Source organism: Mytilus galloprovincialis, chromosome 7 (assembly GCF_965363235.1).
Source record: "Mytilus galloprovincialis chromosome 7, xbMytGall1.hap1.1, whole genome shotgun sequence".
In the NCBI taxonomy this organism is placed as follows: domain Eukaryota; kingdom Metazoa; phylum Mollusca; class Bivalvia; order Mytilida; family Mytilidae; genus Mytilus; species Mytilus galloprovincialis.
Genome location: NC_134844.1, coordinates 17,741,762 through 17,757,516, shown reverse-complemented (window position 1 = coordinate 17,757,516; position 15,755 = coordinate 17,741,762). Strand labels below are relative to the sequence as shown.

Genomic DNA, 15,755 nt, shown 5'->3' with positions numbered 1-15,755 from the left:
TTAAAACGTTTAATCCCGCTGCAAATGTTTGCAACTGTCCTAAGTCAGGAATCTGATGTACAGTAGTTGTCGTTAGTTTATGTAATTTATACGTGTTTCTCGTCGTTTCTCGTTTTTTATATAGATTAGACAGTTGGTTTTCCCGTTTGAACGGTTTTACACTAGTAATTTTAGGGCCCTTTATAGCTTGTTGTTCGGGGTGGCTCCGTGTTGAAGGCCGTACATTGACCTATAATGGTTTACTTTTATAAATTGTTTTTTGGATGGAGAGTTGTCTCATTGGCACTCACACCACATCTTCCTATATCTATATAAACTTCCCATTCCAGGATAGGATTGTGTTCGCAACTCCGTAGTACACATGGGCCATTTTTGTTTTTAAAAAATAAATTCACAAAAATATTGAACTCTGAGGAAATTCATAACGGAAAGTCCCTAATCACATGGCAAAATTGTCTATATTCACAAAGGTACAATCTTTAAAGTTAATGTATAATATTTGTCTTAACCACAGTGAAACTGACCAACTAGCCTTTGCACAAAGAACAACACCTTTTAAAAAAGTTTCGTGTGTCCTTAACAAGCGTTGGAATGTCAATTACAATAAGTAGTCCTATCACAATCGTCAATATCACTACGCCAACATATCCAATGCTTTGGGCAGAAACACGGTTATCTGGGGCGCTCGTTAATCTTCTTTTATACGATGACGTATCTTTTTTGTCAACTGTTAGCTCTGTCTGTATTTTATCTATTTTTGCTTGTAATTCTTCTGTTGTTATAGAACTACTTGCAACTGTAGCAGAACATGGACAGTAACATGTAGACGAAGATGTCCCACTCACAACATTGGATGTTGTCATTACTCCACTGCTTGATGTGGTAGCTGAAATATAGATATGTTTTGACATTTCCTGTCAGCTCACTAATAAAAAAATTCTTTTATTAGTGGAGCAAACAAATAAGGTTAGATTGCGTCTACATTGATTTGGAACATTATTTTCAGAAGTGAACGGAACCTGCCCAAACAACGTATAAAGAGGATCTGTGTAATTTTTTCAATATATCATAAGTCAATGTCAGGAAAATGTAAGGCTGATTTATTTACTTTGAAGGGTTTAAAAATTACATCAATGTTAATGATGTTGTTACATTTCCCACCTGATGACTGAGTAATATAAAATATTACTCATTGTTATGGTTTAATAATCTAAAATCCAAACCTTCACGGTGTAAAATAGTTATCAAAGGTACCATAATTAAAATATAATACGCCAGACGCGCGTTTCGTCTACACAAGACTCATCAGAGACGCTCATATCAAAAATGTTAAAAAGCAAAACAAGTAAAAAGTGTAAACAGTTAAAACAAAACCCAAAACATCGATAAGATCCAGTCAAATATATACACGAACAAAATGTTCAATCTAATCAAAATATAGAACATGGATTTCGTTATACTTCATACTCGAATTAATTAGATTTGATCAATATTCAAATTCTTATGAGTTTCAGTTGTTAATAATATTTTCAATTCCTTACAGTTATTGTTTATAATAGATAGATTCTTTCTAACTTCTGCATGACAAAAATACCTTCAGATTTAGTGTAACTGAAATTAGTTGTTACCATGTTTATTACCATACAAATCTCTGTTTCCTTGCTATGCTTCGTTTATACGCTTTGGTGTACATGCTCTTAATGTTATAACACGTTTTAGATTTGCAGATATTTTGGGTATGAGAATCACAGAAAAGAACATTTATTGTCGAAATGCACATCTGAGAATGTTGTAATTTTGTACTATAACATTTCTATGTTCGGATATCGGAAATCGGGGTAAAAACTGTACTTTTGCATGATTAAAAAATCACATCAAATGAACTTGTGTACAAATGTACAAGTGGATATGACCTTACTTCACACAATTAAACTATAGTGTAACCAAATTAAATCTATTATAAAGCACCCTTAAGTGCAATAATTAAATAGGAATTTTAACGAAAATGATATTTTCTTCAGACAAAAAGAGGTTATTGACGAGCTATTGTTTTAGTGTACACTTAGCACGCCTACCTTTCGTGTGACAAAAAAAAAAAATTGAAAACACTTATTACTCGATTGTCAAAAACCAAAAACTATACATTCAAACAATTTTAGTGTTAAGATTTTGCTTAAAACACATAAAGATCTGTACATTGTTTTTTTAATTCAAATGCATTGCAGCCCTTTTTCGAATCTTCATTTGTACAAGTCGTAAATGGGGAAAAGGTGAAGTCATTTCAATTTCTATTTCAAAAATATATATAATTCTTATACTGAGGCATGCATACTTTGACTGCTGAGTAATTCTGTTGATATCATTGTCGAATCCGAACTGTAGACTGCAATAAGTGTAGTTTCACTTAATGTTGATGTTGTTATATCGCTGTTGTATGATGACGATAACGTTGGACTAACAGATGACGAAGAAATCGGGCAATAATAGTTTGATATTAACGGTGTGGTGGATGAAGTGTTGTCATTTAATGTGAATATATCTGAAATAAAAGCCAAATAAAGAATGACAATTATAACAGTTTTATAACTTCAATATGTAGCGATTATCAGAAATACTATATATGGCGGTGAAAACCATTTTGTTTAAATTCTAAACGATTCTGCCAGGTAGAACATTTACTTTCCTGAATTAAAACAAAAAGTTTTAAAGAAACATAATTTGAAGCAAATTCTTGTTTGTCTTCTTTAATCCGTATTTGCTGTAGACTAAACTTTATCAAGCTCAGATTAAAAGGTGATGTGTACAGTTGAAAGTTGTTCAGCCGGCCGGGTGGGGTCATGTATATCTGACGTCATAAATCGTGTCATGCACTTTTAAGAATTAAGAAGATTAACACACGGAAGACTTATAAATGGAATGCCTCTCTTTATGCAAATTTTTATACTATTAAAACCTACCCACTTCCATTAAAGAGAATGTGCCCACAATTACTACAAAGCTCAACTGTACAAGATACCAGCGTGACGTTTAAGTTTAAATGTGTCTTTTATGTTTATGCCAAATATGACTTGGTATTGCTATCTCGTAACTCGCATAGTTATGTTATTGTTAATTAGGTTAGGGAATAGTGTGTTAAGGGTAAGTTTCAAATTATTGTCCGTTAGAATCCATTAGGCCTCCATGAATAAATAATTAAAACAACTCAAATAAAGATTCTTGAATATTCTATGTTTATTTTGACGTGTATTTGTGTATTTGTGTATTCATGTAATTTATTAATTTTTTTTTAAATAATTAAAAGAAAAACCGTGTCAATAAGGCAATATGTATAGAAGTAACAAGATACAAACATATAACAGAGAACAAAGAGGAAGATAACCAAAGGTCAACATATAACAAAAAATTTGACAATATCATGTATATGGTCAAACGAAAGATTATGAAACGCCTTAGCTGTCTTATGTATGGAACGCCGTAGCTGTCTTATGTGTTACATTATATGCTATGATGATACTTTGTTATTATATGCTGATACATTATCATTAAATGCTGAAACTTTGTCATTATATGTTGATACGTTCTCATTATATGCTGATACTTTGTCATTATATGCTGATACTTTATCATTATATGCTTATACCTTGTCTTTATGATACTTTATCATGCTGATACTTTGTCACTATATGTTGATACTTTGTCATTATATGCTGATACTTTGTCATTATGATACTTTGTCATTGTGATACTTTGTTGATATTGATGGTTTCAGTAGACTGGTAATGTTTCTAGGGTCTTTCTTAAATGTGCCGAGAACACCACATCCACGTTTGTTTTAGACTTGTCTGGTATTGCTAATTACGGTATTCCTCTTATAATAAGATCCGAGTAAGGATTAGAAAACGTGTCTTTTGCAGACTATATGTTTTACAATAGTGGCGAAGGAGGCAAAAGTACCCATAACCAAGGGATAGAAAGACTTTGGAGAGACATTTTTGAAGACGTTCTGTGTTATTTGTACAATCTGTTTTTTTCAGATCATGGAAGATGAAGGTATTATAGACCCATTCAATTGAAAACATTTAGCAGCACTAGATTACCTTTAATTGGACGGAATAAACAGGAGGCTACAATTTTGGACAGTAGCGTGGTCTAGTCACATAATCGGAACAGTACACTCATCTCCTCTGAACTTGTGGACATCTGGCCAATTGCAGAATACTTCATAAGTTTTCCTCAATCAAAAAGTTAAATAACAAAAATACCGACCTCCGAGGAAAATTTAAAACGGAAAGTCCCTAATTGAATGGCAAAATCAAAAGCTCAAACACATCAAACGAATTGATAACAACTGTCATAATCCTGATTTGGTAAAGTCATTTTCGTATGTAGATCAAACAGATTTGCAAGACCATGGTGTTGAAGGATATGTTTACACCACCACTGAAGATGGAGACAGACCAATATTCGAGCCCCTTACACAAATGCTTGAGAACTCTGCAGACAGACATTATTGGAGAGTGAATTAGAACCAATACTAATTTTGGAATTAATGATTATCAAACGTGTTTAGAGATCATGAATATAACCTAGGTTTTCCTTTTATTATTAAATTTGTTTTAGTATTAAAAATGTTTAAACTGTAGTTATGATTTCAGCTGCCACTACAGTCAATTCTTTCTGAAACTTGTTTAGAGCCTCTGTTACCGAGTGGTCTAAGTATTTGAATTATTGTATCACTAGCCTGTCAGCACTGAAGTTGTCAGTTTGAAATCCGTACTAAGCAGGTGCACTGGACTCCAATTTCATTGACTAAGATTGTTAGTTGTCCTACCGAAGGTCGGTGGTTCACTCCGGCGGGTAGTTCTGCATCCTACACCAATATAAACTGACCGCTACGAAATAGCACAATAGTGTTAAAAGTGGCGTGGAACTCGTGTATAATAGTTTGGGCAAAATGTTATGGCAAAAGAGTCTGTTTAAAAAAATATGTTATACCCTACACAATAACGTTAAAGGGTACAACCAGTTAGAACTTTTTTTTTGTTCATTTTGGCCTTTACTATAAGGAAAACAAATGTGAATCTTAAATGTCATGTGGGGGCAAGCAGACGTTTCTAATCTCCCAATGACTAGTTTTAATTTTGTTTTGAATCTTAGTTAAAGTCAATAAAGTGTGTTGGTCATTCACCATTTGGTTTCAAGCTAGGGATGTGTCACATAGTAAAGTTCGGTCATTCTGAATTTTATTGTGACCTTTGACCACTATGGTAGTAAAACCTTATCAAACTTGTGATCATTTGTGTCCAGCTTATATCAGTTGCACTTTAAAACTTAGGTTAACCAAACTTTGTATGTAGTTGCATCATTGGTTTGGTTTGTCATTCTATTTCGTGTCGTCCAGTTTATTTTGGTAGATGAAGCCGGATTGAACCACCGACCTTCTGTATGCAAACTGACAAATAATTCTAGTCAATTAAGATTGCACAAGCTTAGTGTGGGATTCAAACGGAAAACCTCAATGTTGACAGGCTAGTGATACAGTAATTCAACTACTTAGATAACTCGGTCACCGAGGCCCCCTATATAATATAGTTTTAGAAAGAATTGGCTGTAAGTGGCAGCTGAAATCATAACTGCAGTTTATGCATACCGTAATTGGCAACACCAGAGAAGTTACAGTCTAAAACGATCTTAGAAACATTACCAGTCTACTGAAACCATCAATATCAGCAAAGTATCATACTGACAAAGTATCATACTGACTAAATATCATTAGGAAAAAGTATAATTATGACAAAGTATCATAATGACAAAGTATCAGCATACAATGACTAAGTATCAGCATCTTATGACAAAGTATCAGCATATAATGACAAAGTATCAGCATATAATAATAAAGCATCAGCATATAATGACAAAGTATCGGCATATAATAACAAAGTATCAGCATGTCAAAGTATCATAATGACAAAGTATCAGCATATTATGACAACGTATCAGCATATAATGATAAAGTATCAGCATATACCGATAAAGTATCAACATATAATAACAAAGTATCATCATAGCATAAAATTTCACACATAAGACAGCTACGGCGTTTCATATATTTTGATATCAAGATGTCTTATGGTTAATTATGTGTACATTCATATTGACATGTTAACGATTATGACTTACTCTACGAAACACGCAACTCTTTGTCTGTAATAAAACGTAAAATAACAAAAATAGCGAACTCCAAGGAAAATTCAGAAAGTTCATTATCACATAGCAAAATCAAAAGCTCAAACACATCAAACGAATGGAAAACAACTGTCATATTCCTGACTTGGTCCGTTTCTATGCATGTATGCGTTTGTTTTTTTGTAGTTCAGTGTTTCTGTTGTTCCGTTGTTTTTCCTAATAGTTGATGTGTTTCCCTCGGTTTCTAGTTTGTTACCCGGATTTGTTTTTTGTTTAATCGAATTATGACTATTGAACAGCCGTAAACTACTGTTGCCTTAATTTGGTACAGGTATTTACTTATGTAAAAAATGAAGGATTAAACCTGGTTTTATAGCTAGTTAAAACTCTCACTTGTATGACAAATAAAATTCCATTATAATGAGAACAATGTGTGAAGAAAACAAACAGATATACTAGGTAATATTTGTTTGTTTTTTTTTAAATTATTACACAATGTTGACTGTTATACTTCTAAATTTGACATTTTTACCTATAACGTCTGTTTGTTGTACCAAGTCAGGAATATGACATTTGTTATCCATTGGTTTGATGTGTTTGAGCTTTTGATTTTGCCATTTGCTTATGGACTTTCCGTTTAGAACTTTTCCTTAGAGTTCGGTATTTTTGTTATGTAACTTTTCACAGCACAACACCACATTGGCGGGATGCATAAGCACCGAGCCACGACAAAAGGATATTACCAAAAAATGGACTAAACAGTAAAGGTAAATAATTTGCAAAGACACATAAAGAAAATTAAAAGACGTTATACCTAGAATCTCTACTTCAATACCATCGTGTATTATTTGTGAATTTGATACGGAATATTTATCAACAAGGTCTCTTCAGATGAACTTTTTTTAAAAAGAAAAATCTCTTTGACATAACCCTGGTTCGTCAACTTTCTGCTCAGACACGGGTGACTTTATATCAAGTCTGAGTAGCAGTTGCAGGCTCTTGAATACCAAATGAGTTGGGAAATGTATACTCCATATACAGGTGAATTTGCTACTAAGTTGGGGGGAAATTGATTATTTCAAAATGAAAATCGTCTCGTTTGTCATAAATTATGTCTACCTCAAAATTCAACAAATATGTAGTCAATTAGAAACGTATTCCTCTGTGTAGCATGTTTTACCTTTTCGTTCACTATTAACAAAATATGCCGTATAGTATCCCAAAGTAATAAATTTATAGCGTATGGTACCATTTTTATATTGTAAAGCATTGTGGATTATTTCTTTTAGACGATTTTTCAATTTTACATGGGGGAGTGGAGGTATACAGGGTTGAAAATTTAAATGTTTTGATAGTATTAATTTCAGAGAAAGATCGAGATATAAAATTATCCAGAAGTTCTTTAGATTTTTTTTTATAATCCACATACGGTTAATACAACTACGCGAGTAAACAGCTTCACAGTATTTCTAAAGACCCTCTTTCACTGCGGACAGAATTTTTGACAATCAAATGGACAACTCCTTTGTAGAACATGAGCCGGCAATGTACCGTTGTTTGTACGGAATTTTGTGAAGCTGAGGTATATTACACATCAACAGTATTTATAATTTAAATCGGTCGTGTGGTGGTAAAATATTGGCACTTTTATTGACTCTATCATATTAAGTGTAGAAGATAGAAATACAGCATATGGTCTATCAAATGTATGCTAAGATACAAGAAAGACGATTATAATGATGAGCTGTATCAACACCGATATGAAAAACATACTTTTTATAAAAACAACCTCAGGTGTTCTCGTGAGAGATACGCCACCAGTTATATCGTAATAGTGCCTGTAACACTGAAGCTTTTCAGCATTCCATTTTTGTTGAAACGCTGCACACATTCCATCATTATAACACAAATCAGCACATTCTTCTAACGAATAGGTAACATCTAAAGCACCACTAGACCCTATCTCAGAGGGTACATCTGCTGATTCAATCGAGAGTCCGTCGTAACAATTACCATCATCTACAGTGGGAAAAAACTCGTTATTCATACTTATATCATACGACGTTTCGTAGACAACAAACATGGTAAAGTTAACTTAAACATTGCAGTTAAAGTATATAACATATTTGGGTTCGTCTTAGCTCATATCAATTAGATACTTGAACAGATCATTGATTTACTTGTAAAGAATTAAATAAAAAAACAAGACTAATGCCGGTTCTGGACCTGCGTCGATGCATACGGTCTTTTAAGGGGAGAGAGAGAGAGAAGGACCTTTTTCGGGACGTCGGGATCGGGTGTTTTTAGGCTGTGGATTTCGGGATTGATTCTGTCGGGATCTGGGAATTCTTTTTTTCGAATTTCGGGATGTCGGGATTTAAAATTCTTTAAATTCTGGACCTCGTGATTTCATGTTTTTAAGCCCGGGATTTCGGGATCAAGAACCCCCCGACCCCCATTCTTTTTATTGAAGCCTAAATCTCTGACACTAAATGTTCCTTGTGCAATGAGAGCTGTAAAATTCCAACTATCGACAAACAGGAAATATTAAATCATTCCTTTGAAAGGTAGACAAGAAAAATCTGACGAAGATTTCACTTGTACAATGACAGTTTAAAAATTTCAAACAATTGGCAAAATGGAATTAGATACAAATTGCTAACTCGCTACGACTCAAAATTGTCAAGCTACAGACTAAATACGAAATCATTTCATTCTATACTATCCAAGACAATTTTGACTAAGATTTTTCTTGCACCATGAGAGTTGTCAAATTTAAACGTTCGACAAAAAGTAAATGCTCGGCGAATGACTCGCTACAACATTACAAAGCTACAGACTAAATCTGAATTAGTGCCCTTTTATAGAAACCAAAAAAACGAGTTGTGAATGTTTTCTACCCAAGATCTTTCGGACGGACGGAGTCGAGTGGTTAATAGACCTGTGTTGACCTATAGCTAAGCAGGTGAAAAATATGATGTCATCTCCCGGAGACCATATTTACCCGTCCTTACCATTTGACGTATCTTCACATATGAATGGTTGAGTATTGGAACATGTCTGTATAGAGAACGTGTTGCCTGTAGAGTTAAATATCACACAACCTTCTGAGTTTCCAGGTGACGTCGACCATTGATTAGTATTTACAGTGTACTCGTCACATGTATCCCATACTAAGCGAACTGGGTTTATTTCTTGATGAAGTCCAATCCATAATGTTTGACTAAAACAGTGACAAAGAAAATCATGTAAATCTATTAAGTAACCGTATACACAATATTTATAAAGGTCTTCATCTAACATATCCCATCTCTCTTTCTAAACATTTAAGCGATTGTTGATTTAATTGTCAAAATCCACCAATCATAACATTGGCATTCCTCTTAAACTATGGAACCTTAACTCTTAAGTCCTTTTTGATATTATTTGACAATTAGCGGTTCCGTAGCTAGAAATACACAAAATACATACATGGCCAATTTTCAAAACATGAATATATTGAAAATAAAACATCTTAAAATTCTTGTGGACTTTTTCGTGGTTAATGTCAACCAAAATAGTAACAAAAATGTTTATGCTCAGTCTATAAAGCATACATACAGACATGCATTTAACTCTATGTAAGTTTTACCAGAAAACTTATTCCTAAAAAAATCATGAAATTGTAGGAGTAAAATACGCATGTGTAATGATTTTGAGGGAGCACCCCTTGTGTCCTTTTTGTTTTTAAATTTCTGCTGGATATAAATGACATTTGCGAATTTACCGTCACTGACTAGACTTTTTGCTTATAATACATTGCTGCGTTATTTTACCGCAAGCATTTACCATGACTAAGACTAAGAAGTAATAACTCATCATGATTTAAATAAACTCAGTGTTTTGTCTAAACATTGGTTATTGTCCTGAACATTAAGGCGACAGTCGTTTACCGATGTTCAAACTACTTTAATCGATTAGGAAATCGCATGAAAAGCGAAACCAGGTGCGTCGATAAATAAAATTGTTTATCTATTATAATTTAAATTATATAAGGCATAACAGAAAAAAATGTTTCTTAATATCATAGTTTTCATGATAATACGCAAAAATGAAAAAAATGGTAAAATCTGTCATTTATGGGCAATAACTGCTATAAAAATTTGTCTAACAGTTTTGACGTATACGGACAATTTGTAGAGCTCATTATTCTGAACATATTTGCTCCTTTCAGATTTTCTCTATTTATAACGGTTCAAAAAATAATAGACAAAACTTGCATTTTACCATTATGTTCTATTTATAGCCATATCAGCCATGTTGGTTGGTAGTCAGGGTCATCTGACACATATTTCTAACTAGATACGCTAATGATGATTGCGGCCAAGTTTGGTTAAATTTGTCTAAACAGTTTCAGAGGAGAAGATTACAAAAATTTACAAAAATTTGTTAAAAATTGAATATAAACGGCAATAACTCCGTAATGGGTCAATTGACCATTTGGTCATGTGACTTATTTGTAGATCGTAATTTGCTGAACAATTTTGCTGTCTACAGCTTATCTCTTTCTATTATAGTATTCAAGATAATAACCAAAAACTGCAAAATTTCCTTAAACTTACCAATTCAGGGGCAGCAACCCATTAACAGGTTGTCTGATGCGTCTGAAATTTTCAGGGCAGATATATCTTGACCAGATGAACATTTTGTCAGATATGCTCTATATGCTTTAGTTTCAGAGCTATAAGCCAAAAACTGCATTTTAACCCCATGTTCTATTTTAGCCATGGCGTCCATCTTGGTTGATGGGCAGAGTCATCTGATATATTTATTAAACGAAATACCCAAAGGAATGATTAAGGCCAAGTTTGGTTTTATTTGGCGCAGTAGTTTCAGAGGAAAAGATTTTTGTAAAAGCTTACAAATTTTTACGAAAAATTGTGAAAAATTGACTTTAAAGGGCAATACCTCTTTGTGGGGTCAATTGACAATTTTGGTCATGTTGACTTATTTGTATACCTAACTTGGGTCAACAATTTTGCTGTTTACAGTTTATCTCTATCTATTATAATATACAAGATAATAACCAAAGACTGGAAAATTTCCTTAAAATTACTAATTCAGGGGAAGCAACCCAACAACAGGTTGTTTGATGCGTCTGAAAATTTCAGGGCAGATAGATTTTGAACTGATGAACATTTGTACCCCATCTCAAATTTGCTCTAAATGCTTTAGTTTCTGAGATATAGGCCAAAATCTGCATTTTACCCCCGTTTTCTATTTTTAGCCATGGCAGCAATCTTGGTTGATGGGCGGGGTCATCAGATACATTTGTTAAACTAGATACCCTAAGGATGATTTAGGCCAAGCTTAGTTATATTGGACCAAGTAGTTTCAGAGGAGACGATTTTTGTAAAAGTTAACGGACGCCGACGACGACGGACGCCAAGTAATAAGAAAAGCTCTCTTTGCCTTTTTCGACCAGGTGATCAAGATACGAAGCAGACATACATTCAGAAGTATCCTGAATCACAAGTTCACTGGGATTTATAAGAATGAGGTAATAGAGTGACAGAAAATCATCAATACACTAGTATCAGAAAGTTATTTTTAAGAATATTGCATGCGTTTTTATTTTGTCTTTAAGAACGATTTGTATGAATTTTCCTTCATCTGAGAACAAAAATCAGTCGGCCAGAATTAGGGCATAACTAGTACCCATTGGAATATCGGCTATCTGCTGAAATATCAATCCATCAAACTCAACAAAATGATGTTGATCATCTTCGGTGCATTTGTTTTTGAAATGTGGTTCTTCAGAAAATAAGATTTTGCATAACCTAAAACAAGAATGTATATATACGTTTCTCATTTTTGTAGAAACAGCTAGGATTTTGTGATTTTCAAAAATCTTCTCTTTCTAGTAAAATGTATGGGTAAATGTGGGATTCCCAGTTTTGGTTTAAATTCAAAGTTATTCCAAATAATGGTTTTGCAATTAAAACTATATAGTTTAAGGCTTTTTCTGCTTCGACAACAACTTATTGTCGTGAAGAGATATTAAAGAATCCATGACCTTGTGCTTCTTGAAAGGACCAGAAACGCTAGTGTCTCATTCCATATCGTAGATTTTGAATGCACACTTGAATACATGACCGCAAATCCTTAACCCATTCAGAAAATGTTACCAGTTTTGGTTCATCTGGATTGCGCAGTACGCTTTTTTTTGTCATAGTCCTGATCTGTATCAATCAGTAGCGTTATGTCTTCCAGTTGATTGGCTTGATAATTCGATATTTCGGACTTATGGCTAACAACTCTTAATATGCTGTACATTGTTTACGATGCCAAGGTCACCAGATATGACGTGACCAGCGGGACTATATTAGTATACAATGCACAAGATCAATCAGAATGTTTGGATTTTATGTCCTATAGGTGAAGGGCTCAAATACCCTCTTCTGTTTGAAAATCGTAGAAGTAATAGGTTAGGAGTAACCCTGACAAAACGGTTATCAATAGATCCCAAATGATATAAGTTGTTCTTTCAATCGAAGATGAATATGTAACGCACCAAGTCATAAACACTAAGGATAGCCTAGAACGAAAGTTAAATGAGAACTACGTAGTCATAAGAAAATTAAAATTTAAGATAAACAGACAGAACTGATAAAAACAACGTATCTGGTCTATATTCGCCCTATCTTTGAGTATGCTTTTGAATACTGGACAACTGTGGTCTTTGCTATACAAAGATATTTAAAAATCTTAAAATATCAGATTATAATCGGATTGCCAATTCTTATCTATAAAGAATATCGATATTTTATGATTGACTGGGAATCCTTACAATACTATTAGATACAGAAGAAAACTAAAATAAGTTATATACAATAGTCTTGCCCATAATATTGGTGGGATGTAATCCCCCCAACTATACAAAGAATAACTGTTTATCCACTACGTAACGGCAATGACCTAATAGCCCCTTTTGAAGAATCTCACTAACAAATTCTTCGTCTATTAATTCGTCTATCAGAGAAAAGAACACACTTGAAAATTATATCCATACCTTTGATACCCTATCGAGTTTCAAACAATCTTTGTTGAATAATACGTTCGAAACAAAAATTGTACATGTAACTGGACATTTCATGTATGGTCCTTGGAAATTGAACTTAACCTTGACACAGCTGTTCAGTCTCATGACTAAACAACGACATATTTAAATATAATATAGTCCGAATTGTTCATGTGGTGCTACTCATTGGGATGCATTTCTTTGAGTATGCTTTTGAATACTGGACAACTGTGGTCTTTGCTATACAAAGAGATTTAAAAATCTTAAAAAACCAGATTATAATCGGATTGCCAATTCTTATCTATAAAGAATATCGATATTTTATGATTGACTGGGAATCCTTACCATACTATTAGATACAGAAGAAAACTAAAATAAGTTATATACAATAGTCTTGCCCATAATATTGGTGGGATGTATCCCCCCAACTATACAAAAAATAACTGTTTATCCACTACGTAACGGCAATGACCTAATAGCCCCTTTTGAAGACTCTCACTAACAAATTCTTCGTCTATTAATTCGTCTATCAGAGAAAAGAACACACTTGAAAATTATATCCATACCTTTGATACCCTATCGAGTTTCAAACAATCTTTGTTGAATAATACGTTCGAAACAAAAATTGTACATGTAACTGGACATTTCATGTATGGTCCTTGGAAATTGAACGTAACCTTGACACAGCTGTTCAGTCTCATGTCTAAACAACGACATATTTAAATATAATATAGTCCGAATTGTTCATGTGGTGCTACTCATTGGGATGCATTTCTTTTCTCATGTTTGTAGTAAATACACCAATATTAGAAACGATCTATAAACTAACAGTCATCATTTTCAAATGACAACTAAATCGTCAGTTGCTCACTGAGAGTAATCAAAATTTAAACGACGAAAACTGAAATCTGTTTAAAAGACTTGGGTCTTTCCATTTTTAAAATATCCAAAATGATTCCTCGTAGTATAATTGCATAATCGCATAAGACACAAGCAAACAACAATTAACGGGTCCCTACATTCCTTTTATCAATTATTTTTAATCTGTTTATTTGTGTTTTTTTTTTAAATTATGTTTGTGTTTTTTTTCACACTGGGTGTAATTAACTCTATTAACGAATATCTACACAACTGAGCACGTCGTATATAATTATTGTAATTGTTATAATATGAAAAGTAAAATAATTCATAAGTAAGTAATTCTTACTATATGATTGCCGTCTTTCTCAGATGTATTTGCATGTTTGTTTGAATTCGTAATTCAATTGTGTTTGTATGTCTGTGATGTGTGATTACACAGTTTTATCTGATGGATCTAAACTATTGTCACGTCTATAAAAATTATGTATGTTTGGGTTCCTCACCCAATATTGTCAATATAATGAAACTATAAGCAACTTTCATACAATTTGGATGCTTAGCTAGCTATTAATCCAGTTTTCACACGATTTTCTTCAGAAAATGGCTGTAACAAGTCAGGAATATGACATTTTTCCATTTGTTTCCTTGGTTGATATAGTCGAGCGTTTGATTTTGTCAGGTCTTATGAAGCCTCCAAGTTTTTTAAGTTACCTTGGAGTTCGGTATTTTTGTTAATACGTCATTTTCATCCGATTTGTATCTTTGAACAAAGGTTTATGTTCTGTGCACAGCATACTTCTTTTAACCTTTTAAAACTGAGACAAAGAGAATGTGCCATTAGTTGTTTTTGTTAGGTGTCCATTTAAATAGCTAAATTCAAACAGAATCAGAATTGGGGAAATAATTCGATATTTATGTGTATATCCCCCCCCCCTCCCCACTACTTTGGTCGTCCATTGAGCTATTTCTGAACTTGACTGGTTTTAAGCGATCAAAAGCTTTACGTATTAATTGTAGTGTATACGTCGTTAAATGTCACATGTTGTCTTGAAGAGATATAATTTTGTAGCTTTAGTTTCTCGCTAAAGGTTCGGTCTGGAAATAACCAAATTTGAAATATGTGACGTCGTAAGTTACACATGGAATATTAAAGTATGTATAAGTTATGTCTTTTATGTGAACATTCAATCTATTATTGAACTAAATACCTGATTGGATTAGCGTCTGGTCTAACTGATTCAACATGCGGCATTATAGTATCCGATATATTCATGATTTCGGTTGAACTATCGATGATAAGTAAAGTTCTGTTGGTCCTTTCACATATTTCTCGAGCTGATGCCCATGATACAGCTGTATAATGGTAATGGTATCGACACAGATGGTGTGTATCTAAAATGTTAATTATATATAGGGTACTGACAAAGAATACGACCCCATATCATATGTGAAACAAGTATATGAACTATATTTATGACTTTTGCGTAAAGGTATACTACTGTTACCTTTAACTTGTATATTAATAAATCGATTTAACTGAAACAAATTCGGGTCACAGGCCAAATCTGAGGGAAACTAGAGTGTCCGGATTTCACATAGTTTTATTCACATTGTATATGGAGTGGTATTCATTGCAAATTTTAAAAAT

General features: G+C 33.3%; 1 protein-coding gene across 1 annotated transcript; it reads right to left on the bottom strand.

Annotated features, from left to right (window-relative positions):
* Positions 1–356: 356 nt before the first annotated feature.
* LOC143084431 (uncharacterized) lies at positions 357–15,493 on the bottom strand. The gene is made up of 5 exons (XM_076260798.1): positions 15,316–15,493; positions 9,201–9,409; positions 7,960–8,205; positions 2,333–2,539; positions 357–886 (listed from the first exon to the last, which is right to left on the bottom strand). Exons 1-5 carry the CDS (start codon positions 15,378–15,380, stop codon positions 528–530), a joined length of 1,086 nt encoding a protein of 361 aa, XP_076116913.1. The 5' UTR covers positions 15,381–15,493; the 3' UTR covers positions 357–527.
* Between the last annotated feature and the right edge of the window lie 262 nt (positions 15,494–15,755).